This window comes from Phodopus roborovskii, unplaced genomic scaffold (genome assembly GCF_943737965.1).
Source record: "Phodopus roborovskii unplaced genomic scaffold, PHOROB, whole genome shotgun sequence".
NCBI classification, from domain to species: domain Eukaryota; kingdom Metazoa; phylum Chordata; class Mammalia; order Rodentia; family Cricetidae; genus Phodopus; species Phodopus roborovskii.
The window spans coordinates 42,761,467-42,786,667 of record NW_026126480.1 but is presented as its reverse complement, the minus strand read 5'-3'; the positions used below and the strand labels follow the sequence as shown (position 1 = coordinate 42,786,667).

At 41.2% G+C, this 25,201-nt stretch overlaps 1 protein-coding gene across 2 annotated transcripts in view; it reads right to left on the bottom strand.

The window, feature by feature from the left end:
* The window catches only part of Dock1 (dedicator of cytokinesis 1), a 484,316-nt gene that overhangs the window by 343,640 nt on the left and 115,475 nt on the right, over positions 1–25,201 (bottom strand). For both annotated transcript variants that reach the window (XM_051193215.1, XM_051193217.1), the window contains exons 22-23: positions 21,952–22,086; positions 6,827–6,935 (exon numbers count right to left, since the gene is read on the bottom strand). In XM_051193215.1, the coding sequence (XP_051049172.1) occupies positions 6,827–6,935; positions 21,952–22,086 (244 nt within the window). The remainder of the gene's footprint in view (positions 1–6,826; positions 6,936–21,951; positions 22,087–25,201) is intronic.

Here is a 25,201-nt window from a genome sequence, read left to right as displayed (position 1 = left end):
CCCACAGGAGCAATCTCTTATCCACTGAGCCAACTCCTTAACTCCCAAATAAACTTTTGAAAGAGTTGAACAAATGAATGATGGATTGCTAAGCGTAAGCTTGTCTGTATAGCCTGCTGCTACTCGGAGACACTGAAGGAATCCTGACTATGATGGAGGAAGAAAACGAAGTTAAATGGCATGGTTGGCAGAAAGCAGGGTACAAGCCAGTATTACATGTGGAAGGAAAGCCAGCGAGTCCTGAAGACCATGATGAAAGCAGGAGGAAATCATGGGCTCCTGAGCAGAAGTCCCAAAGTCAAGGGAGCGTCTACTTCCCAGTGAGTGTCTTACAAAAGGCAGAGTAGATGGGATGCTTAAAGTGGCCACAGTGCTGCAACTCCAACTCAAATGCTTGCCTCTAACACAAGAAGGGCCAGGGTGATCAGCACAGAAGAAATCAGTCACCGCTTAAAGGGGAAAAAAAATTACTTTCTCCCACTACCCCCTAATGAAATCACTCACTGTAGGCTAAAGGTTGTAAAAGCAAAGCCCTTGCATTCAACAACAGGGAAATTAATTTGATGAGAAATCACTGGGTTGAGCAAATGAGCGCACATCAGCTCTGGCACGTGCCCCAAACTGGCACACTGTGATTACAGCTATAATTATGGCGATTCCATCAAGGAAAGGTGGCTGGGTTTTTGCAACAAAGCATGAAACCACAAATGATAGATACTGTCCTTGTAAGGATTCTCTCACACCAGCTGCAAGGGACCCATGCAAATGTAGGCTTGCAAAGGCAGACTCACACACAGGAGGGTGGAAAGGCAGGGGTCTCTGCTGTTACTATTGCACATCTGCAAAGAAGCTGGCTGCAGCAGTGTCCTGCACGCAGCACACATGGGGCCATGGAACAAGTGCACCTGGCAGGAGGCTCCAGATTAACCTCACTCATGCTTAATGGTCCTGTGGAGAAGGTAAGAACCACACAGACCCAAGCTAAGCAGAAGGCAGGGCCCCAGGCTGCCTCGTATGCTGAGGTCTCATCTCATCTGGACTGTGGAAGCCCCTGAAGATGGGCGGAACAGAGAGTACAGTAATGAACTTGGGAGCATTCTAAACCAAAGGTTCCTTGTCAGAAAGACACAAGACATGGCTTCTGAAACCTTCTTTGCTGTTCATTCTTTACTGGCACACACTACGGCTGGCTTTACCAGCAATGGTCTCCCCATGAATGTCAAATCAAAGCTGAAAAGCTGTGGCGGGCAGCACAAGTGAAGGCACGGAGAAGACTGTACTGGCTCAGACCCCAGCGCTCCCCCAATAGTGCCCTCAGCCACTGGAAGGCAGCATTAGCCTGGCTTCTTCCAACTTACAGAGCAGGCAGGGTCCAGAGACATCAGGGTCACCTGAGAGCTGGGCCAGGATCTGCTCAGACACAGAACTGGAGTCTGTGCTCACATGGCCTCTTGTGTCCACACTAACCTGAGAAGGTTCTGCTCCACAGGTAATGGTTCAGGCTAAGGACAGGTACCTAGCCCAAAGCCATAGTCTCTCCAGTGTTCTTCCATTGTCTTGGGAGCCACTCATACCCATGCCGACTGCTGCTGTTGATCGAGTGATTGTATCAAAAGGATGCATACAAGTAAGTCTAAAGTACTTATGACTGCAGTCTGACAGGAAACAGTATCTTGTCTGATAAAATTAAGTTGGCATTGGTCAGGCTTTAGGAGAGTAAACACTGGTTCCACATGACCGAAAAGGAGAAAGGACATAAGATGCACATACACAGGCAGAACCCCCATGAGAAGATGCAGACTAGAGCCAGATGGATGTGTCTATGGGCCAAGGACATCTGAGGACCACCAGATTCTATCCCAGATGACACAGCTTTGATGCCAGGCTTCCAATCCACAGGCCTATGAAAGAATGAATCGGTCCTGTTTCAAGTCACTGCATTTGAAGAAGTTTCTTCGTGTGATCGCAGGAAATTAATATAACTTCCATGTTAACTAGGTCTTTCACCTTCTGGACTCTGGCATCTTGTCAGCGCTACTCTCTAGAAGGCCTGGCCTGTGGCTGACTCTCAACCAAGTGTAGCCATTCCTGCCACGGCTGGCTGCTCCTGGGCTGCCAGACTCAGCTGTTCCTATATAAGTCTCTCCTTCTGCAGTGACATGACCTGGAAAGTCCCCACGAGGAACATCACATCCTGTGCCTGAGAAATATGAGAAACCTGCAAATAAAGCCTATATTATGTCCATCTTGCACTGCCCACTCCACATAGCCGACCCCTCCCAACCTTAAAGGAAAGGACATGAAGGGAAGAGGATGTTGTTTGGTTTGGGCAAAACTTTCTTAAGCTGCTTCCTGCTCTACAATAGTCAAGTCCCTCACTGGTTGACATCCTAAGCACAGTCCTCTTCTCCTTCCTCAACACAGCCAATAACCGGAAGAACAAAGGTGACAAAAGTAGGTGCTGAGAAACTGAGTGGATCCCTCCCGACTCGGTACTGCATAGAATGAAGTAGAAGCAAGGACAGGACGAGACTCACAGGAAACCAAGTCACAACCATCTTATTCAAGAGCACCAGGCAGAGAGAAAGCACAGATGTCTCGTGTGAGAGACAAGTCCTGAGAGTACACAGGACCGTTACAGGAGGTTTTGGAAACTGAAGGCCTCGGGGTAGACCAGATGGAACAAGGCTTCTGCCAGGACTAGAGATGGCCAGCTAAGCTCCTAAAGAGTTGATCATGAAAATGAAAAGGGGAAACCACCTAGGTATTCTGAAAGAGGAAGTGCAGTAAATGAGTTACTGTACAACCTGTGGGTGATAAGAATGTGAAAAACAATGGAGGGTCAGGCTAGAGAGGTGGTTCAGTGGTTAGAGAAGCATAGTGATTTTGCAGAGGACTCAGGATTGGTTCCCAGCACTCAAGTCAGATAGCCTCTGTCCTCTCCACAATTGCAGGAACATATGCACATGTACCTACATACAGAGACACACACACATAGACACACACACGAGGGTGGGGGGAGAGAGAGAGAGCTCTGCCTCCCGAGTGATGGGATTAAAGGCATGGGCCACCAATGCCCAGCTCGCATTGGTGGGTTTTAACTAAGCATTGACCAAAACCAGATGTGAGGAAACATATCCGAACCAAAAATATACAGATTTTTTTCTCATCATTCCCTATTCAGGGCCACTATTTACATGGCATTTACACTGAATTAGGTAGCATAAGCTACGCAAACAGAGAAGATTTGATATAAACTGAGCACTTTCAAACAGCGAGATAAAAGGAACCTTTCCTCTTCCTAAAAAATTAAGTTAATACTAAAAAATAGACTATAGGAGAGATGGGCAAAGGCTATTTGCAAATACCATTTCATTTTTCTTAGGAATCTGAGCATCCGAGTTCTCCATCTGACTCTGACAATGTCCCACTGAGGGAGAACACACAACAAACATGTGGCTCATCACACAGATCTGTGTCAGTGTGAGATGGCTCCACATGCAGAGGAAAACCACACAACTGTAGGATGAAGAGCCCACAGTGGCAGAGCTGAGGTGATGAGCAGACCTCCTGTGCCTTATGAACTTGAACCTAGGGAGGAAAATGAAAGAGCCTTGGAGAGAAGGTGTAAATGGGTACTGCTGTCACCATTCACAAAGCTCTGAGCAGGTCAAAGCTCTGCGAAGCCTGACTTCTCATTGGTGGTGACTCTTAGTTGTCATCCTCCCTCACGCATTCAGACTTTTTTCTGGTGAAAATAAAATTGTGAACTTTGAAATTAAGTTGCAGACACACAAGATGCCAGCTTAGAAGTAGATAGACAAAAAAGCAGGAAAAGATTTTCATGAGGAAGAATTTGACTTAAGACACAAGACAAAGAAAATTATTTTAGGGACATGGAAATCATGTCTCTGAGAGGGCAAAACCCATCACTCCAACTTATTACATAATGGCATCATTCCAACACAGCTCCTTTTAGGAAGGAGAGACGGAAATCGCACAAGGAGAGGGGGACAAAGGACACAAAAGGAGGGTGTCTCCCTAACGGCAGTCCCTGGAAGGAGACAGACCCTCACATGTCTGTGTATCATTCTCAGTGCAGGAGCCTCAAATTCAATTAGTCTTCACCCCAGTCCCGGCCACATGGCCAAGGGGCAGGGGCTTGCGGCTCCACAAGACAGTGGAGAAGTGGAGAGAACCATGATAATATATTCATATTATTCTGTACAGGAAAGATGGGAAAGAGCCCCAAAGAACAGTAAAAAGTACTGCTTGCAAATGCAGACTAAGATCCATTAGCCCTGGCTGAAACACAGAGCCTTCCAGCAAGCAATTTTACTACTGAAAAACATTAGCCTAGAATAGACTAAAGGAGACTAGAATAGAATAGAAAACGCCTGAGTGCATCGTGTGGGACAAGGGCTGACATTTCTCATGAACCATCTCCAGCTCCATATATACAAAAGACACTACAAATGAATGCACTCAGAGAAATAAAGAAACATATACCACAATCCACACACTCATACAGCACAAACATGCATGCTTACTCATATATATTCACACATGCATTCAAACACAGACATACACAATTCTCACACCCCACACCAGTGCACACATATATCACTATATTACATACAAACATATACACACTTGCAGACACAGGCACCATGAGAACATGCACATGACCTGTATCCCTGCACCAGCAAATCAAAGCAGGTACCACTGGCAGCCCTTTGGGAAACAACATTTAATCCTACGAGACCCCCAGTAAGAGAAACACTTTCTCAACTTAAGATACTGCATGATTCTCTTTCCATTTCCATATGGCAAAACAGAAAGATTAAAAATAATACGTGAGTACCCAAGTCCAAGGACCCTTAATTCAGCAATGCTGGAAGAGCAAATGTGGTGAGTTTCTACAACACCAAATTAACAGTGAAGGAAGAAACTCATCTTCCAACTTGCAGATGGAAGGCCTGCAGCAAGCATGAACGTCACTGAATTCATCCGTGTCTTACAATAAAACACCCACCCGAGGGAAAGCTTTCCGGGCTCCGCTGACAAATGACTTAACTTCCAGGGAGTCAGGCAGACACCAGTCAAGCCCAATCAAACTTAATCATGTAAGAATATATTTAGCCAACTAAAATTACTGGTCTCGAAACTTCCTGGAACTGTTTTTATCTATTCTTGCACAACATGTGTCTGTTTCTCTCAAATGCCACTTGCCTTTCTCAGTAAAATACACTGGTGGAAAGCTAATTTTAACCCTAGGAGGTTAAGGCAGCCTTGGGCAATATCACACTGTCAAAACAACTAACCTAAAACTTTTAATATATGTAGGACACAGCTTTCTTCATAGATCACAAATTTGGGGAAAATTCATGTCAAAATTGAGCAAGGGATCTCAAGGTTCAGCGAGGAACCACCTTGGAGGCAGAAGGGAAGTCACAGCTTTACTCTTGCTTGACTAGGGGAGTCACCTTGATGACTGTGACAAGAAACCACTTCTGAACACACATATCCTCATCACAGACAGCACAGCATAGCTCTTCAGCTGGGAGATGACTTGTCCCAAACACTTTTTAACACAATAATGACAAAGAACTCATTTGAATTTATCCACTAAAAGAACACAAAGGAAGAAAAGATGCAGCTTCAGTGCAGAGAGGGAAGATACAAGGACTCACTTGGAAGGTTTGCTTTTGTTCCTTGCTGCAAGTACTGTAGGCAGCAAACTCCAAACTGCACAGCTTGCTTGATCATAAAGCAGCCCATAAAAATCCACATAACAGAGATGCCCAAGGGTGCAGGAGCCTGGGACTGCTCCCTGGGGCCACTCCACACCCTGTCTCTGGGATGACTCCATGCTACTCTGTCCTGGAGGAGTCCCAAGCCTTCTTCCCAAAGACAACAGAACAAGAACAGACGATCATAAATGGGTGAAGAGGGGCTGGAGAGATAGCTCAACCACTCAAGTGCTTGCCTTGCAGCATGAAGACCTTAATTCAATCCTATCGTACCAAACAGGGAGGGAGGCAGCAAGAGGGCTCAATGATTAGGGGCACTTGTATGCAGGGTATGAGAAGCTGAGTTTGTGTGTGCATATTGTCTATGCTAGGCACAGTGAGGCACACGTAAGATCTCAGGGATGAGCAAGCACAAAAAGGAAGATCCCTGAAAGTAACTGCTCAGCCAGGATAGCCTAACTATAAAGCTCCGGGCTCAGCAATGGTCCCTGTCTCAAAAATAAAAGGTGAACTGGACATGATGGTGCACGCCATTAATCAAAACACTTTGGAGACAGAGACAAGTAGTTCTCTGTGAGTTCAAGGACAGCCTGGCCCATATAGTGAATTCCAGGCCAGCTAGTGAAATCTCATCTAAAACAAACAAACAAAAAGGTGGAAGGTACTTGAGGAATGACAACCAAAGTCAAATTCTGGCCTCAACCTGCACACACATCACACAAACACATACAAAAGAAATGGGTGAAGAGAAGGCAGAAGGGGGAAGGGAGTCATCCCCTCTTCACAGCCTGAGGTCTGACTAAAGCTCCACCCATCTCAGCTTCCCTCCCAGATGCCCTGACAAGTTGCCAGATTCCCTGAGAAGTTGGCTGTTAAACTGATTTTAATAAACTTCCCTCTATTTATATAAAGTACATTCAGAACTTCTCAGGAACAGAGCAAAGAAATAAACAATACTTCAGGGAGGAAGAAGATGAGAACTCACTGCACACAGACCAAGACTGCACTCATGACCCAGGGTCTCTCAGCCTAGGAGGGAGCTGCCAGAGCCAAGCTGAGCGTGGTGTGCCTACCTTCACCCTGACTGTGAGCTCTGATATGCTGCTCATCATATCGTTGATGGACCGGAACAGCTGCAACAAGGACTCCACGAACTCGGCCTCCCCCTTGTTTTCATACAGCCTGTAAGAAACACACAACACTGTGGGGACCTGAGGAAAAGCTCTGCGCCCTGAACCCACATAACCAAGGGAACTGATGCCCCGGTGGGACTATGAGGTGCCATCTCCAGCATCCATCAAAAGGGGAATGTGATTTGATACAAGCTATTGAGATATGCATCAGAGTGGTGGATTTACAATGCATGTTGCTGGTAACTTGACACACTTCATAAGCCTAAAATGACATAATCTATACAAAGGGAAATATGGAAATAAGGAAACAAAAGGAAGAAAAGGAGGGAGATATGATGAATCAATTTACCTTTATCCTACCCCCCCAAATAAAAACTATTTTCATTTGACATGCTTTATGCCAGCTTTCAATTATTCATTAATTATTTGATTTTATGGTACTGTTGATGGATCCCAGACTTTGTGCATTCCAAATAATTACATTTGTAGAGCTCTATCTTCAAGCCTTCTGTCAGTATTCTTAACTTCTAATGTTATGTAACTAACATAAGGCAAGTTAATTGTCCAAAAGTGACAGGCTCTTATAAACATTTGAAAAAAAGAATGACATTATATCGGTAAATTCAAATTTAGGTTCAGAAATGGCACTACACCAGTGCATCTATTTAAGAGGCAATGGGGATCAGAAAACTGTCAAGATCTTTACTTCTGCCTTATGTGGACAATAAGGCTCTTGTATGCTGGTTCCATGGATGCTGATATATGCTGCTCATCATAAACAAGTTCCATCTATAAATTATTTATTAGCAGTTACTGCAAGTTACATTTACATTTTAAAATGTAGCAACTCAGATGTTTTATTAATGTAAACTAGTTTCCTGCCTAATTAAAAATAGACCCCACCTGAAACTTGTACACAATGGAAAATTTCATAAACTCAATGATAATTAATTACCCCAGAGGTAATCTTACATTTAAATGAGTTCCATTCTAAAGCAAGGAATTCTATATAAAGTGGGAAATTGCAACCCAATGCACCTGTTTTGTAAATAAAGGTTTCCAAATAGAGGTTCGCTTAAATGATGTACTGAACAATTAAAATTATAGAGTCATGAACTTCTGTTGGCAGGTCGTGGGGAAACAATGGCGAGTGTCGATGAAAATACCTGGGAGGTGCCATGATGTTTTAGAACTAGCCTAAGGAGACTTAATTGCCTAAACGTAACAGGATTTTATAACCATTTCAAAACGACATTATAATGATAAGCTCAAAATTATTTTCAGTAATGGCAATATACCAATGCATTCATTATAACCATGGAATATAATCCATGGAAACCAGGAAATTGTCAAGAGCTTCAGTCTGCTTTGAATGAACAGTAAGAATCTTGTACACTGGCTCCATGAATGCTGATATATGCCATTTACTGTATATAAGTTATAATTTTCTGTCACCCCAGGACATCTGCCAGTTCCTGGAGCTGCATGGTGTGTGAAACTAAACACTAAGATGGAAACTTCTAGATAGCCAAGTGGAACTGGTACCAGTCTACAGAAGAAAGATTTGAGTTTCAAAAATTAAGGAAAGAGACTTCCAAAAACACAACAGATAAAAGACAAAAATAAAATAAATAAATAACAAACTAAACAAAACACAGCAGATTCTTGAGTGGGAACGCTGGAGAACATTGGAAAATGAAATGCAGACTACAGCTCACCAGGACTATAAGACACCCAGCCCACCATAAGCTCTCTCAAAACCAAGTGCCCAAACTGATCTTTCGTTGGTTTTAAAGGTCAACCTAGGATCATCTGGACAGTTTCAATGAAAAGTTATCTAAGCCAGGTTGGCCTGTGGGCATGTCTGTGGAGGGTTATCTGGATTGGTTGGTGTGAGAAGACCTAGCACACTGTTTGTGACACCATTCCTGAAGCAGGGGCTCCTGAAAAGGATTAGAGAAGACAATGATAGCTAACAGCAGACAGGGTACATTTGTTATCTCTTTGCTCCTGACTATGGCTGTGCTTGCCTTGACTTCCTGGAAGTGATAAGACTTTGACCTAGAATTGAAAGGCAAATAAACTTTCTCTCCCCTATGTTGCCTTTTGTTGAGGTAGGCATATTTACCACAGCAACAGAAATGGCCTGGCTTACAGCACACCGATGCCCAAGCACAGTCTCCGACAAGACCAAGAGGCTCAACCCAGGAGATGGGATGAGCCATTTCAGGAAGAAAAACACACAGTCTGGAGCTTCCAAGGTGGTCCAGACTTCAACCAGAACTCATTAATCTCAGCAGAAGATGGTTTCCATGGCCAAACCAAAGAGGAAAAGATAATGGCCCAAAGCACATGAGAGTTCCTCTAGTCAGTTGGGAAACATCAAAACTAGAGGAAACATGGGGATGGGGAGAGGGCTCAGTGGTCAAGAGTGCTGGTACTGAGTTTGGTTCCCAACATGTACATGACATCTCACAACAGCCTCCAGGGAATCTTTTGGCCACTATGGGTACCACACACATGTGTTTAAACACAAGACTGAGACACACAAGCTGGCACAAAACTACAAATAAAACATCTTTGCGTAATTAGAAAAAAATAAAACAATAGAAAGTCAGAAAAATAAAAGGTGGGAAAAACAGAAGTCAGGGTGAATCATTGTAGTGCACAAATGATCTTTAAAAAATGCAAGTTGCCAAATTAAACAATGTAATAATATTAGGAATTCACTGTATGAGCTAAATAAAGACTAGGCACAGCAAGAAACAAAAATAGTAAAATGGAAACAACACAGAAAAAAGTTACTAAGAGCTTGGACAAAGGAGGAAAATAGAGAAGGGAGGTACAGAGGAGAGATCTAGGACACATGTTAACAAGTATCAGCAGAAAGGGAGGATCATGAGGAAGGGCAGTCATTAGAATGATGATCGAAGACTTCAACCCCAAACCCCAGATAGTCAATGCAAATTAAATGCAAAAATAAAAGTGTTTTTCATGCAGCGCACATAGGTTATTTCCTATGCAAATAACCACAAAGACAACCCTAATGGCAGCTGGGGGCGGGGGAGTAGATACACATATTACTCTACATTTAAGGATGTAACAATAACACTGAGTCTGGAAACAGACTTCTTCCCAGAAATGATGGAAACCAAAAGAAAATAGAGTAACACCTGGAGGAAGAAAACTGCCAATCTGGAGGGCTATGTCAAATGAAAGTATCTTTCAAACACAGACATGAAATAAATCATTTTCATATACACAAAGCCTGTAGCAGATTTCTTCTAACGGAAATTCTGAGGGGAACTCTTCTGACAGAAGGAAAACGGCCCCTGAGGGAAACCTGAAGTTAAAAGAGAAATGAAAAGCAATTCTATACATAGAGCACAACCAATGAATGCCGGCTATACAAAACAACAATGTGTGACCAAGCTCAAAGTACATGTAGAATTAAAGTACAAGGGGTGACATTAATGCCAAGGACAAAATGAATGCATGAAGTCTCTGTGTTCTGCTGTTCTGGATAGAGCTAGCATTTTCAAGAGAGTGGTAATGGTAATTTAAATTATTCTTTAAATCTAGTAGACATGTTTCCATTTGGGATAATTAACAACAACAACAACAACAAAGTAAAAGACATTTAACACATTAAGACAGCAGAAAATAAGATGGAAAATAGAAAACATTAAGTGGTACTGAAGAAAGCACGGAGGGGGGAAAAAGGGGGAATATGGTGCTTAAAGAGAGAAATGCATAGAGAGTTAATAAAAACAAATGTGTGAAAAATATGCAAGTTGAGATGATTAAGATGGAGCCATTTAATGGTTTGTTAAATCTCTAAATACAAGTCAGCAGGGTTGGGAAGACTCGCAGTGGTCAAGAGAGCACTGCTCTTGCAGAGGACCTGAATTCTGTTCTTAGCACCCTGATCAGACAACTCACAATTGCCTAGAATTCCTTCGGCCATCCCTGAGCACTAACTCACATGCACATACCCACACAAAGACACACAAGCAAACACATGATTTTTAAAGTTTTTCAATGATTTTTAAAGTTTTTCAAAGAAAATATGGTGTAAAAACTATAAGAAAGGGATCTTATGCATATTTACCTAATATTACCACTAGAAAGTCCACACCAGCACGATGGCAGCAACATCACAATGCAGGTTCTCTATCCAGTACCTGCCTCCTCAACCTCAGAATGATGCCACTCCTGCTATGAAAGATCATGGCCAACAACTACCAGTTCAAGTGGCCAATGCCATTTCATGACTTTGACCTTGAAAAGCACTCCCTTGCCACACCCTCTGAACAAGTCTACAGTCTACTGTTGGCAGGCATGTTCCCACTACAATGTTCAGCTATAACCATGGAAATGTTATTCCCAAATAAAGACCATTGCACATAGCTGAATGTATAATGCTATTGAGGAATGTGTAATACCATGGAAATGCTATTCCCAAATATAGACTGTTACACATCTCTGTTAAACAGAGTAGAGAGATGACAGATATAGAATAATGGTATCTAGAAAGAGGGAGAGATAGAAACACAATAAGGCAGTGATTTGAATAAAAATGTTCCTCATTGGCTTTGATGTTTGAAGGCTAGGTCCCCAGTTTTGTTGCAGTTTGGGTAATGGTGTTTTATTACAGCAACAGTAAAATAATTAATATTGATAGACGATGATGATAATTTATAGATGATAGATAGATGGATAGATAGATGTAAGAGACAGATGAAAGATCACTGGATGAAATCTAGAAAAATGATAAACAGAGGGATAGATTTGACTGATAGATGAGGATAGATACAAATATACACATAGAGATGATAGATGGGTAGAGAGCTATATATAATAGGCCTAGATAGATATAGAGAAAAGATAATAGACAAGATAGAACATTATAAATAGTATTCTGGTTTCTTTCCCATTGCTGGAAAAAAAAAAAAAAAAAAAAAAAAACAATGACCAAAGTCAACTTAGGGTAAAAGGGGTTTATTTGGCTTATACTTTGGGTCGCAGTCCATACTGGAAGAAGTCTTCACAAGAACTCTACAGAAATCACTGAAGACTTATAGCTCACTCACTAACTTGTGCTCAGCTACATTACTTATATAGCCCAGAACTACCTGGCCAGGGAATGGTACCAGCCACAGTGGCATTGACCTCAATCTGTGATTCTCAACTTTCCTAATGCTGTGATTCCATAACACAGTTCCTCATGTGACTCTAACCATAAAATTTTTCATTGCTTCTTCATAACTGCAATTATGCTACTGTTATGAATCATGAAGTAAATACCTGACATGCAGATGGTCACCTAAGACTATCTTAGGTGACCCTTGTGAAAGGATCATTTGACCCCCAAAGGTGTCACACACAACCCACAGGTTGAGAGCTACTGTCCTAGAGCAACCAACAAGAGACTACCACAGAGACATAACCACAGGAAAATGCAATGGAGGCAATTCTTCAACTGAGCTTCCTTTTCAGGTAACTCATGTTGTATCAAGTTGACATAAAAAACTAACATGAATGGATGAATAGATGAATGGATAAACAGGGCAACAGGTAGGGATATGTTTAGGAGTTAATAGACAAGTAGATAAGATAGATGATAGGTCAAGGGTATAATAGATATGACAGATATTAGATAGATGATTGATCATACATACATACATACATACATACATACATAGGGGCATACACACATACACAGAAGAATGGATGGGTATCAGGTTTTTTTTTTTTTTTTTAAGTTGATATATGTGGTGACCACAAAGGGTCCTGGAGTAAACCCTTTGGAGAACAACTCCAGCAGAACCTATATTGGAGCCCACAATTTTCTCCATTCCCACAACATAGCTTTTTCTGACTGTCTTTTCGCAGACCACTTTTTGGTAAGAACACCCTACTGATTTTATGCTCTGGAAGGATCATTTCACTAAAAAGGCAGCACTCCATGAAGCCATGAGCCCTCTTTGAAGTGGAACCCCTAGGAAGGGTCAGTCTTCTGCCAGATGCTTCCAGTTTGCTTGGGGATGACTTTGCATAAGGATAACTTTCTTTCCTTGAGTCCCAGCAACAGCTCAGGGCAGAGTTAACTTAGTCAGGGTCAGCTGACCCTGCAATCCAAGGGAATAGCCTTAACAACAGCTCCTGCAGCAGCAGTCTCTTCCACGTTTTTAAAATACTTGAACTGGTTGTCAACATCTATGCTTTTTGGTGGTTAATCTCTCTCAGCTCTGTGTGTCTAAAAACAGTTTTTGATTGCATGCATGATTTAAAATTCTCATGTCAACACTGTTATGATTATTCTTAATCTGCAACTATACAATAAACATGATAATCACATTGAGTTTTTGCTCTAATTTCTTCTTTTTTGTCTCTACTTCCAATCCAACTTTTCCCCTCACATTAAAATAATCTAGTTACTCAAAGGAGTTTGGAAATTTGTTTTACCCAGTTCTAGCCAAAATGAAAACAGCAGCTAAATGGTTTACTCCTAAATTCATTAGGGATGAAAAAACAAAAAAGATAGAGAAGGTTTATTTGAAAATGGTACCTGATGTGAATTGCTGAGGCCGAAATATTTGGTCTCAAGCTTCATAAAACTACAAATAAAACTCTTAAAGTTTAGTTATGTAAGTGGGTAACCTCAACTTGCTCTATTCTATCATAAATATAATTTTAATTCAACTATCTTTTTATAAACTAATAAATTTACATTACTGACCTACTCTCTTAAAAAAAAAAATCTGACAAAGTAAAAACAGAGTCGACTGCCCGTATTAGCATACACCTTGGCCTGAACTTCATGGGTTGACCACATTATAATTATCTCTGCTAGATACTAAAGTCAAACCATAACTTTGACCTAAAATAAATACACAAATAAAAGGATAATGTAATATCTATTGCCTCCTTCACATTAAACACAGCTATATAATTTTTAGGGCTTGTCTTCCGCAAGGGAATAACTGAAAATAAAGACTATGTAAGTAACATCTCCAATTTCATATGTAATCAAGGAATAAATTGGGTGTTAAATGGTATGTTTAAAAATAAATTATCCACACAAGCCAAAGTCTACAAGTAGCCTCAAGTATACAAACGAACTATATGATTCCAATACAAGTCAAAATAATAAAAATAAGTTAAATGTAAATTAAGGTTTTTCTTGGCTTTTTAAAATCTGTACAACATAATATATAACCGGGTCTATTAAAATATACATTTCATACACTGTCAGTATATGGAAAAATTCAAGGAAGATTTCTTGTCTGGTCTTCACTACAAAAATGATTACTTAAGAATTTCAAATTCCAGCTGATGGGTAATTCTATCTGGAAAGAATAAAGTGAGAAGATAAAGCATGTTTTAATAAGGAAAACCTGTAAGACATAAAATTCATACTTTCATTGTGAAAAAATAGAAATTGTCTAAGTGCAGAAACTTTTAGAGGTGTATTGAACAGTGCCCATTTAAGGAAGGAAGCTAAGTCAAACCGGAAACAGGAAGCAAGGAGAGAAGAGAACAGGGAGATGATGAGGAGAAAAGCAACCTTGGTAAAGAGGGCAAAGAGAAAATTCTGTTCAGATTAGAGGACCTAGCATTACAAAGTGAAATTCCTGTTCAGTAGTAGCATGACAGGCATTGTTCCAGAAGAAAGAAGGAAGGAAGCAGAAACGTAAGCATGTTATAGTTTGCCAGTTGAGGTTTGGGAGGAATACAGCTTACAAAAGGAAATGTATGCATAGTCGGGTTTATAAAGCATTCACAATATTCTCTAAACCTGAACCTATACATTAAAGTAAAGCCTGAGTACAATTCTCCTCCACATAAATTAGTCTTAAATTTATATCTGTTTCCACTAAAACTTAAAAAAACTGGCATAGGCTACAAAATTTTTTGTATTTTCTACATAATTCTTCTGCTGTCTGCATTAGTTTTTTACTCACAAAAAGCTAAATCTTAATGATTGCTTTCTTTGTGACGTTTGTTTGTTCTTAAGATTATCTTTTGCATGTATATATTTATGAGAACCATGTGTGTGCACTTTCAGTAGAGGCCGGAAGAGGCCATCAGATCCCCCAGAACTGTACTTGAAGATGGTTATGAGCCACTGTGTGGTTTCTGTGAACCGAACTTGGATCCTCCTCAAGAGCACTTGCTGTTAGCCTATGGAACTGTCTCAACAGCCTGACATCTGTTTGTTTTGAAGCCCTTTAAGTACTGCTTTTAAAGTGATTAAATCTGATTTGTGACTCTAGTTACATGAATAAGGACTATTTTTATAATCATGTTTGATTATTGATGTGAATGCATTAAGGATTGTAAAAATTCTTAAGAGTCTAATGATCCATGACATTTTCAAATTCTGTATGCAAATGGAATTTGTCTTCATTTTTTCCCCCCCAAATTTCCTTTGCCTTAAAAAAAAAAAAAAAAAAAAAAAAAAAGGGAATGAAACTTGTCAACCAATTCCAGGGGAGCTTCTCCAGAGCCTGGTTGGTTCCCTGTGGCAGAAAGGGGAATGACACCGAATCCGGGCACCAATCACTTCTGCCTCTGACATGGAACCAAGCAAGCAACCTGAAGACCAATGCATATACAACAATTTACAATCAAAGCCTAACTCCAAATGTTTAGGAGAAAGATGGTTATTTAAAATGAGAATGCAAAAGTTGTCAAAATCAAAATGTCATTTCTGTGCAGACCCTACTTCCCTAAAGAACCTAAAGCTGTAGGCTGTGAAGGGAATGTCCTCAGCATGAATGTCCCACAAAAACTATCACAACAGAACCTGCATAGCACAAGTGTGCATGGATGGCAAAATAGCTTTATATTTCTATCAAGATATTCATCCACCAAACGACCTTGGACTGAGGTCAGTCCTGTCTGTTCACTGTAGCCAAAGAAATTGATACCTCAATATTTGATGTAATCTTCCTCGCTTGGATCTTAAAAACTTTCACTTGCCTCAACCTCTTCAAAGATGTCCACAGATTAACATGATTTGTGTTCTCCTTACAATCCTCTGTCATCCTCATTTCAATGTTGTGGCCAAGGAAATATCACTTGCTTTACAAAATACCTGTGTGTTTTTGTTTTGTTTTTTAATTTAGGTTGAGAAATGGAACTTAAAACTTTACAACATTACACGTAAACAAACAGAATGTTAAATTTAAAGAATTTTGAGACTGGTACATAATAATAGACACATGTAATGTATAAAAGACATATTGTAAGCTAGGCATGGAAGCTTATGCCTGTAATCCTAACTCCCTAGAGGCTGAGACAAGATGATCACCATAAGTTCAAGACCAACCTAAACTACATCAGGAATTCCAAGACAAGCCTGGGCAAGGTGGCAAGGGGATCTGAAATAAGAAACACTGAGGGTTGGAAAAGAAAAGAATAAGAAAGAAATGTATACACTAACCAAAACATTAGAGAAGACCTTCAGGTCAACTAAGGACTAAATCATACAACAGGCAACAGTTGTAAACCTGTAGGCCAACAATAACTGTTTCAAAACCTAGACAGCACAATGAATGAGACTTTAACATATTTGAAATGCTACAAACAACCTCTCAAGGATGACATGTTAGTAATGGTTGCTGTCTTGGCAAACTGTGCTTAAGCTAAGAAATGCTTAGCACTGTGCAGTGACTCTTTTATAGCATCACTCTGTAATGAAAGATCAGCAGGGAAGTCTGTAGAACTTTCCTTGCTGGCTTTATTAAACATACCAGGAAGAGCCACTCATTTGACCTACTTTGAAGTGGAGGAAAGGATGGGAAGAAGGAACCCAAAACTTATCAATAAATAAATTGATGAGTAAGACCTCCTCATTTCTTGCTCTGTTTTCAATAAGAATTCATTAACAATGAACAATGACAGGCTCTTTGTCTATGAACTACATTCTATTCTGTGACCCAAGGAACAAGAGCACAAGGACCGATCAGCATAACTTATTCATGATCAATAACTAATTATTCACAAAGCTTAATACCAGATGACAAGCAGAAACCACGGCACACAAAAAGCAGTCAAGGCATCAAGCCATAGCTAGACAGAGGCCAGCATTCAGCAGGTCTGACGCAGGATATCATCTTTAGGCTTTCTAGTTAATACGGTCCACCCACACAGAAGGCATAAAAACACAGCAAGGGGAGCCTCTGGCTACCCGGAATCTTTCTCAGTTCACCATGAACCAAATTTGTTTGGGTCAGAACTGCTGTTCTCATTTCAAAACAAAAACAGCTTCCTAACTAGAACAAAGAATATGGGATGGGACTGCACCACAGAAAGCCTGTGAGACGACACAGTAAGCAGCAATATCTCTCCAGTTTCATCTCTTTGTTCTTAGGAAGAATAATTACTCACAATTATCCCAGAATTTAACACAGAAACTATATTATACTTGGAAACACAGAAGATCATTTTGAAAGAAGGAGAATAGACCTCAAAAGTTTATTCCAACTAAAAACAAACCAAACAAAACAAAAAAAAAAAAAAAAAAAAAAAAAAAAAAAACACTTGTCAATCCCAGCTGTAAGCACAACTGTTTTTCTCCCAATACTGCAGGTAAGAAAATGAGAACTCCACTTTGTTTTTCTCCCCACTTCTGAAAATATCCCAATATCCCACATGAAACCTTCTTACAACTTCTGATGATTATCAAGCACCACAGAAATCTGCCTGGGACATCAGACTCTTGCCTTTTCAGGTAACACATTCAAAACAGGAATGGGGCAAGACTCAATCAGGCCCTTGAAGTCAAAGATAAATATTGTGGAAGGACATGATATCGTGACATGATGTCTCTGGCAGAAGCAGCTCTGCCCCTGGAACCCACAAGATACCAAAACATCTCACAGTCTTCAGTCAAAGACATATACAAAGGTATTTCTCGTATCCGTTCTCTAGCTACAAGAGCACTTTGCATTCTGAAAGAAAAACATGTTCTTTCATCCCTCTGAAATCCTACTAGGCAGCTAAAACCCATACTTAGAAACACACAGAAGGGTTTGAAAAGGACATGAAAATGGTGATACACACAGAATTTAAGTTTATTATATATGTGTGAAAGAAGAAAGGAACAAAGGAGAGAGGGACAAAGAAAAAAAAGACAAGAGTGATCAAGGCATCACGGAGACCCCCATGTGTCAGGAAGGGAGACCTTGAAAAAGATTTCATGACCTCTAAGAGATAGCTGACGTTTGATCTGTACCCTGGACAATCTTGGCTCTTAGAAAGAGCAGGTTATTTGAGTAAAGAAATTCAATTTGGGATGTGTTGCAGGATATTTGCTCACAACTTGAACCCCGAGATTGCATCATTCACTGGAAAAACCTGTTCCTAACTGTGGTGTGGCTTAGCTCTAGTACACACCTTTAATCCAAGAGCTTTCTGTTTGAATATTCTAAACAGGATTAAATAAAGTCATCCATAGGGCTAGAGAGAGCCAGCAACCAGTTGATAGGAAAAAACCATAGACTATCAGAGGAAGTCAGAAGGACTTAGAGAGACATGCACAGGAAGTAGTAGGGAGGGACATCGAGTCAGAGGAGTTGTTGTTTGAGATGGCATAGGAGAAAGCTCTCTTCTAGGATGATGGCAGAGGAAGAAGCAGCTGAGTGCTTTCTCTGCCTCTGAACTCACAGGTTTTCACCCCGGCATCTGGCTTCTGAGTCTTGGTTGGTAAAACAGGAGGATAGAGACTTTGTTGAAAACAATAGGGATGAGCCTGGCTCTTGCTGAGACTTCGATGGCAGAAAGGCAGGCTGAGGGCCCAACACAGGAAAGAGAGACTTCCCCGGCACTTAAATGGGGTACTTCCTGTGTCATACTCAAGGTTTGATGCTAGCTTTTACTTGGGGCACACAGTCAAAGAGGGCACCGAGATAGACTACTGGGCACTGTTATAATACCATGGACAGACAGAGAGGTAACTGCAAGGCGGCAGATCCAAGGAAAGTTCAGGCCACAGCAGCAGAGACAGGCAACATGGAGGAGTCAAGGTAGAAAGAGCCCATAGAACTGAGAGCAGCCTCTTCTTACACGTTTTGAGGGTGGAGGACATTCACAAGAGCCGGAAGCCAGACTCTGTGATTCCCAGGCAGAAGGAAGGGAAGGGGAAGAAAGTGGAGAACAGGATGTGGCAGTGCCCCTTCTGTGTAGACTCACTTTCCATGTGAGGCATCCCACGTGGGGCTCACAACAGTGACCCAGTAGGATATTCGTCGGTGTCTGTGAGAAGAGGACAGAGCGAGCAGAAGTTTATTCCTGCATCACATTGCCACAAGCAGCTGTGACTTCTACAAGTCCATCCACTCTGTTGGTCATCTAGTATTCCGATGACTTAAAAGCTGGTGACAAAGGTCTCTAATGAGAAAGAAAAGATCCACAAAGCCTACATAAAGATAACACAGAACCTGAGAGGAGGTGGGAAAATGACGAAGTATTCAAAGAAACAGATACTCCAGGTGGAAGGAATGAGAATGAGAATGGAGACATCTGCCCAATATGTACTTACTGTGGCAACTTTAATTTTGTTGAAGGTACCATTAAACTCTGCCTCAACTCAGTTCCCGTCTCTCTCCCCTAGAGCTAGGGATGCTGTCATGTGACAACAATCTGTCATTGAGATGAGAATAACGCACAGCATTTCGAAAGCTGGAAGAGGCTTTCTCTAACAGATCCTGCCATAGCTGCATACCCTCTAGCCTGAAGCCACTGCTCAAACTGTAGGTATCACACCAGGAAAGTCAGAGAAAAAGAGACAGTCTCTAAGATAATAGGATAGAAAGACACTGAGTGTTGAGAACATGGGGACACCATGGAGCGAGTGAATGGAGCCAAAGTCTTTTCCAGGCTACAAGCCGTATACAGAGTGGGTGGGTGACATGAGCCTCAGCCGGTGAAGCCATCTAAGTTGATTTTTAATGTTGATAAGCAGCCAGTCATATTGCTGACTGACACAAGACTGACCTCACTAAAACAAACCTGAAACACCATGGTTCTAAGATCTAATGCCTGAAACTCTGTGTTCCTATCCTACACTTAAACAGATCTAAAGTGAGAGGCAGAGGAGTTGCTGCTGGTTCACCCAGCAGACCTCAGTGGACTGAGTAACCATGGTCATTTCTAATGCAGCACTGTTGACTACCCAAATATACAAGTTGTTGTTGTTGTGAATCTCTGAGGAATGAGAAAATCCTCGCTGTGGCTATGCACACATCATCAAATCCCTGACTGGGCAGCACATGGAACAGACGTTGGGCAAGATTAAGAATTTCCAAGTAAACCACGATAAAAGTCACATCACTTCACTATTATGAGTCTTCTTTCCAACTCATTTTCCTACCTCATTGTAATGAGAGGCATTAAGGAAATGGGGGAAAGGATGGGGCTGGCAAGATGGCTCAGTTGGTAAAAGTGCTTGCTGCCAGGAGTGACCACCTGAGTGATTCCCAGAAGCCACATGGCAGAAGGAGAGAACCAACTCCTACAACTTGTTCACTCCCTCCCCATGTCATGCATGCATGTGCATTGGTGACATGTGCAGAGAGGGGAGGGGCATGTCATGCACACAGGTATGCATGTGCAGTCATGACATATTCAGAGAACAGAGGAGTGTAAAGAGAAAAGTAATTAAAAATGAAGATTCCAGAGGCCACAGAGTTCACTGTCACGTAATCAGCATGACTGAAATAAAATGAGACAATATAGAGGAAACTTAACAATGAGAAAATCACTGCCGGCTTCAACATCCAAAAAAAACAGACAATGTGTCTACATGAAGTGCCATGTAAAGACAGAACATGCCTTTGAGATGCTGACAAAGCCACATGCCTCCAGCCTTGGGTCTCGTAGGAATACTGATTTAACCACGGAAACCCCAGAGTGAATGTAGACCACTCAGACCCGTGCCCAACAGCACAGAGAGAGCTGCCCAGTCACTAGCAGTTTCGCCATCTCTGACCACTTCTGTTGTACATGCTCAGCAGGAACATGCTGCTGTGCCATTCTTTCTGCTTCCTTTCCCTTTCTTCTTGGTACTTATGATCATCTCTGCTTCAAGCAAGTGAAGTGGAAGCTTAGAGGAAACAGATGTTGACAGGGGTCCATTGAACGTTATGCCCATTTTTTCAATGATCACAGGCAGTGTGCCCCCATTCTCTGATTGATGGATTCACAGAGTCATCTCTGTGTAGAAACCTACCACAAGAACATCAATTAATCTAGATCAGCCACCATGTGCTCACAACACTCACAGCAAGTAACTCACAAAATGGCACCCTCCAAAAAGAAGCAGAGTCCACTCAATACCCTATCCCCAAATGATCCACCTCCCTATCTCATTTGCCAGTGTGAGATACTGGGGGAGACCACCAAGTGATTTCATTTTAACAGCCCAACCGTGGTGGTTAGAAATATCAATGTATAAATGACCAACCTTCTCTAAAATAATCAAGTCATACATATCCCAACTTGTTTTCAAGTTCAAAATTAACTCTTAACGGTGGTCAGCCACCATGAACCACTACGCAGAGTGAACAAGGGGACTCTGGTATCCGTAGAAACACAGTGTTCTCCTGGAAGGAGAAAAGTGGCCCGGCCTCCGCAGTGCTCCCACGTGAGGCAGTACAACTTGATTTTGGCTTTTCCTTCTCATTGCTTGTTTCATTTTTGTTTGCTCTTGTGGGGCTTTTTGCTCTATGAAGATATACTGAAAAGTACTGCCAAGCCCTTGGTGGATGCCCAGTGCTGCGTGAGAAGCATTACAAACACTTTCAGCAGACAATGTTTAGCTCACAGGCACACTTCTGAACCTCTGAACAGCGCAAACTCTGCAAGGACGGCTATGGAAGCAGTCAGGGGCAGCGTGGGCAAACGAACCCACCCTTCATCTATTAGTGTTTTGTCACAGGCAGAAGGTAAGAAGAGAAAGGAGGAGGCGCCAAGGACAGAGAAGAGGGCAAAGGGGATAGAAAGAAAGAAGGAAAAAGAGAAGTGAGGATTTGCTCGGGCCTTGGCTGAACACTTACTGGTTGAACAGTACCCGTGAGCGCACGATGAACTTGAAGATGTACTCCAAGGCTTTTATGGCTTTGTACAGCTGCTCATTGACTCCTGGCTTCTCGGCACTGGCTACGTAGGTCCGTAACACCTTGGTCAGCTTCCTAGTCCCAAGAAAAACATATGTCAATCAAGAGTTCAGAAATCCCTATTTGACACTTAACTGAAGAGCAAAGCTTACAGGAGAATTACATTTACTCTGGTTTCCACTTATGTATATATGCATAGTCATAAAGGTCAGACAAAGCACCTGATAAAATTTCTTCTGGTAGAGTAAGAATACTAAAGGGTTCTCATTCAGACCTCTCTGCAGGCTAGCTGATTTGCTCCACTAAAGGCCTTATACCAAATAGGAAATTGTTAAATGACAATTTCCAAATAAACAGCACATTTTAAATGAATTTACTAATGGGCCCTATTAAGAGGGTGAAAATAAGATGTTTAGAATAGATGTTACACTTCTTAATAACTGAATTCCCTCCAAAACATCTAATTTTAAAAACATAAATAATTATTGTACTTCTCATGGTCATATTTATAAACTGGGAGCACAAAACAACTCACTAACATGAAAAAGTTTGCACAAATCACAGTACATACAAATTCATCAGAATTATTTTTCAAATTACCCATCCCATGACAGACATAAATATGGGAAATAAATACAAATGAATTGTTCATTAGGAGACTAACTCATGACTACTTAAGTTTTTGGCAGTTTTTATTGGGCTCAGATTAAGTTGCTTGTGTGTTTTTGTTTTTTGAGAGTCTCTGTAGTCCTGGCTTCCCTTGGACTATTCAGCAGTTCTCAACCTGGGGGGTCTTAACCCTTTCTCAACTCTATTTTGGGGTTGCATATAAGATATCCTACATATCAGCTATTACATTATGATTCATAAAAGTAGCATTATAATTGTAAAATAGCAATGAAATAATTTTATGGTTGGGGTCACCACAACATGAGGAACTATATTAAAGGGCTGAAGCATCAGAAGGTTGAGAACCACTGATAGATCAGACTGGTCTTGAAAGTACAGAATAAAATCCATATGCCACCATGCCCAGCCACAGACACCTTTATTCAAAATTGTTAGCATAGGAAAAGCTTCAGAATTTCATGTTTTGCAGCATTACATATAACCAGAGAGTCCAAATGGCAACAGGTTCACTCAGAACTTCGGGTACGGGAGAAGTTCAATTTAAAACAAACAAAATTTGAGAAATACAATTTTTGAAAAGTAATCCACTTCATTAATAAAGAAATACATGTAAATTAAAATAATACATAGGCAAGAAAGAATCTCAGTTGGAGGATGCCCACAGCAGGTGCCAGATCCAGCATCTAATTCCCAGCCCATGGGGGGGGGGGAGTAAATAATACAGTTATATAAACAAATAAGTACAACATTTGCCTAGTGAAGACAAGATGAGGGAGGAATACTCTTTGGAGGGAAACAAACAAACATATATCAAGGAATTTTATCACTAACACTAGGTACAAGCAAAAAGACTCAAATCCTTTGATATCCGCAACTTTCCTTTGAGGAAATTCCATACAGTATTAATTACAGATGAATTCAGTAACATTTGTCTCATCTTTGTGTGCAGTAGTAAAATATATAAACAATTTGATACCTATAACATGAACTGCATAAATAATTATGAAAGAGAATAGAATACTGCTCAGCTGTTAATACAGAAAGGGAGAGGCCAAGCAGTAGGGTCTATCACCACTAACAAAGATTGGTGAAGCTGTTTGTGTCATTTGTGACATTTATAGCACAAGGTCTCCTGTGGCCCAGGCTGACACTGAAGTTGCTGCTATGCAGCTGAGAATGACCTTCGACCTCTGCTCCTCCCACCTCACCTCCAGAGTGCTAGGATTACAGGTGTTTGCTATCAGACCTAGTCTATAATGTGCAGAGGCTCAAGCCATGGCTACTGTCACACTACCAACTGAGCTGCAACCATGGCCAAACCTTGCCAATCTATGCAAAGGATTGTTTTAAGTTGCTGGAGGAAATACAAAGTGACACAATAATTTCATGAAGTACATATGTGTCTCTCTGGTCCAACAAATTGAGTTCCAAGTGTTCACCTAAGAGAAATGAACACTGTCTATAAAACACAAAAGCCTTATGCAGAATACCAGTAGCCCCCCCAGCCCATCTATCAATAATGACTAAACACATCACAGAAGAGTCAATTATGACTAAAATATAAAGGGACCCAATTCAAACAATGACACATACAACAATATGGAAAAATCTCAATAGCATTATGTTCAAGGAAAGAGGCCAGGTGCACAGGAATACATGATGTCCTAGAGAAAACAAAACAGAGCCCTGATACAGAAATGAGAACACAGCTGCTTCTCTGAGAGCAACAGGGGTCTTCCTTGGATGTGGGATAGCAATGTGTTACAGATAACTTATCTCCAGCAGTGGTTACAGGAAGGGGGGGGGGGCTGTCTAAATTCATAAAATGACTCTTCTTACATGTACATTATTATAGCAATGAAAAAGCTTTATAAGTTTATCCTTAAAGATTTTTTTTCATGTGTATGTGTGTGCTTTTTATATATACCATGTGTGTGCAGATGCCCACAGAGGCAACAGATCCCAGGGAACTGGAATTAGGGACAGTTGTGAGCTACCATGTGATGCCTGGAATGAAATGCAAGTCCCCTGAAGGAGCAATAAATATGTGTAATCATTGAGCCATTTCTCCAGGCTGACTTCTGAAATTTTAAACAAGCAAAAATACCACGGTGTACAGTTTCTGGGTATGGATCAGTGGGCAAAGTGCTTGCCACACAAGCAAGAGGACCTCAGTTCAATCCCTAGTACCCACTCAAAAAAGCCAAGCATTGAAGAAGCATATGCTTAAAATACCAGCACTGGGGAGGCAGAGACAAGAGGGTTTGTGAGATTCACAGGTCAAAATCCTGAGTTCCAGGTTCACTGAGAGCCCCTGCCTCAAAAAATAAGATGAAGAGTGAAAGAGAAGCCCTGACATCAACATTTGATCTATGCAGATATACACACCTACACAGACATATGTAGATACACACACACACACACACACAATTTTTTTTTTTATTGTTGTTTTGCTTGCATGTCCACATGTCTGTGGACAACATGTATGTCTGGCACCATCAGAGTCCAGAAGTAGACATCAGATTCCCTGGAACTAAAGACTGTCAGGAGCTACCATGTG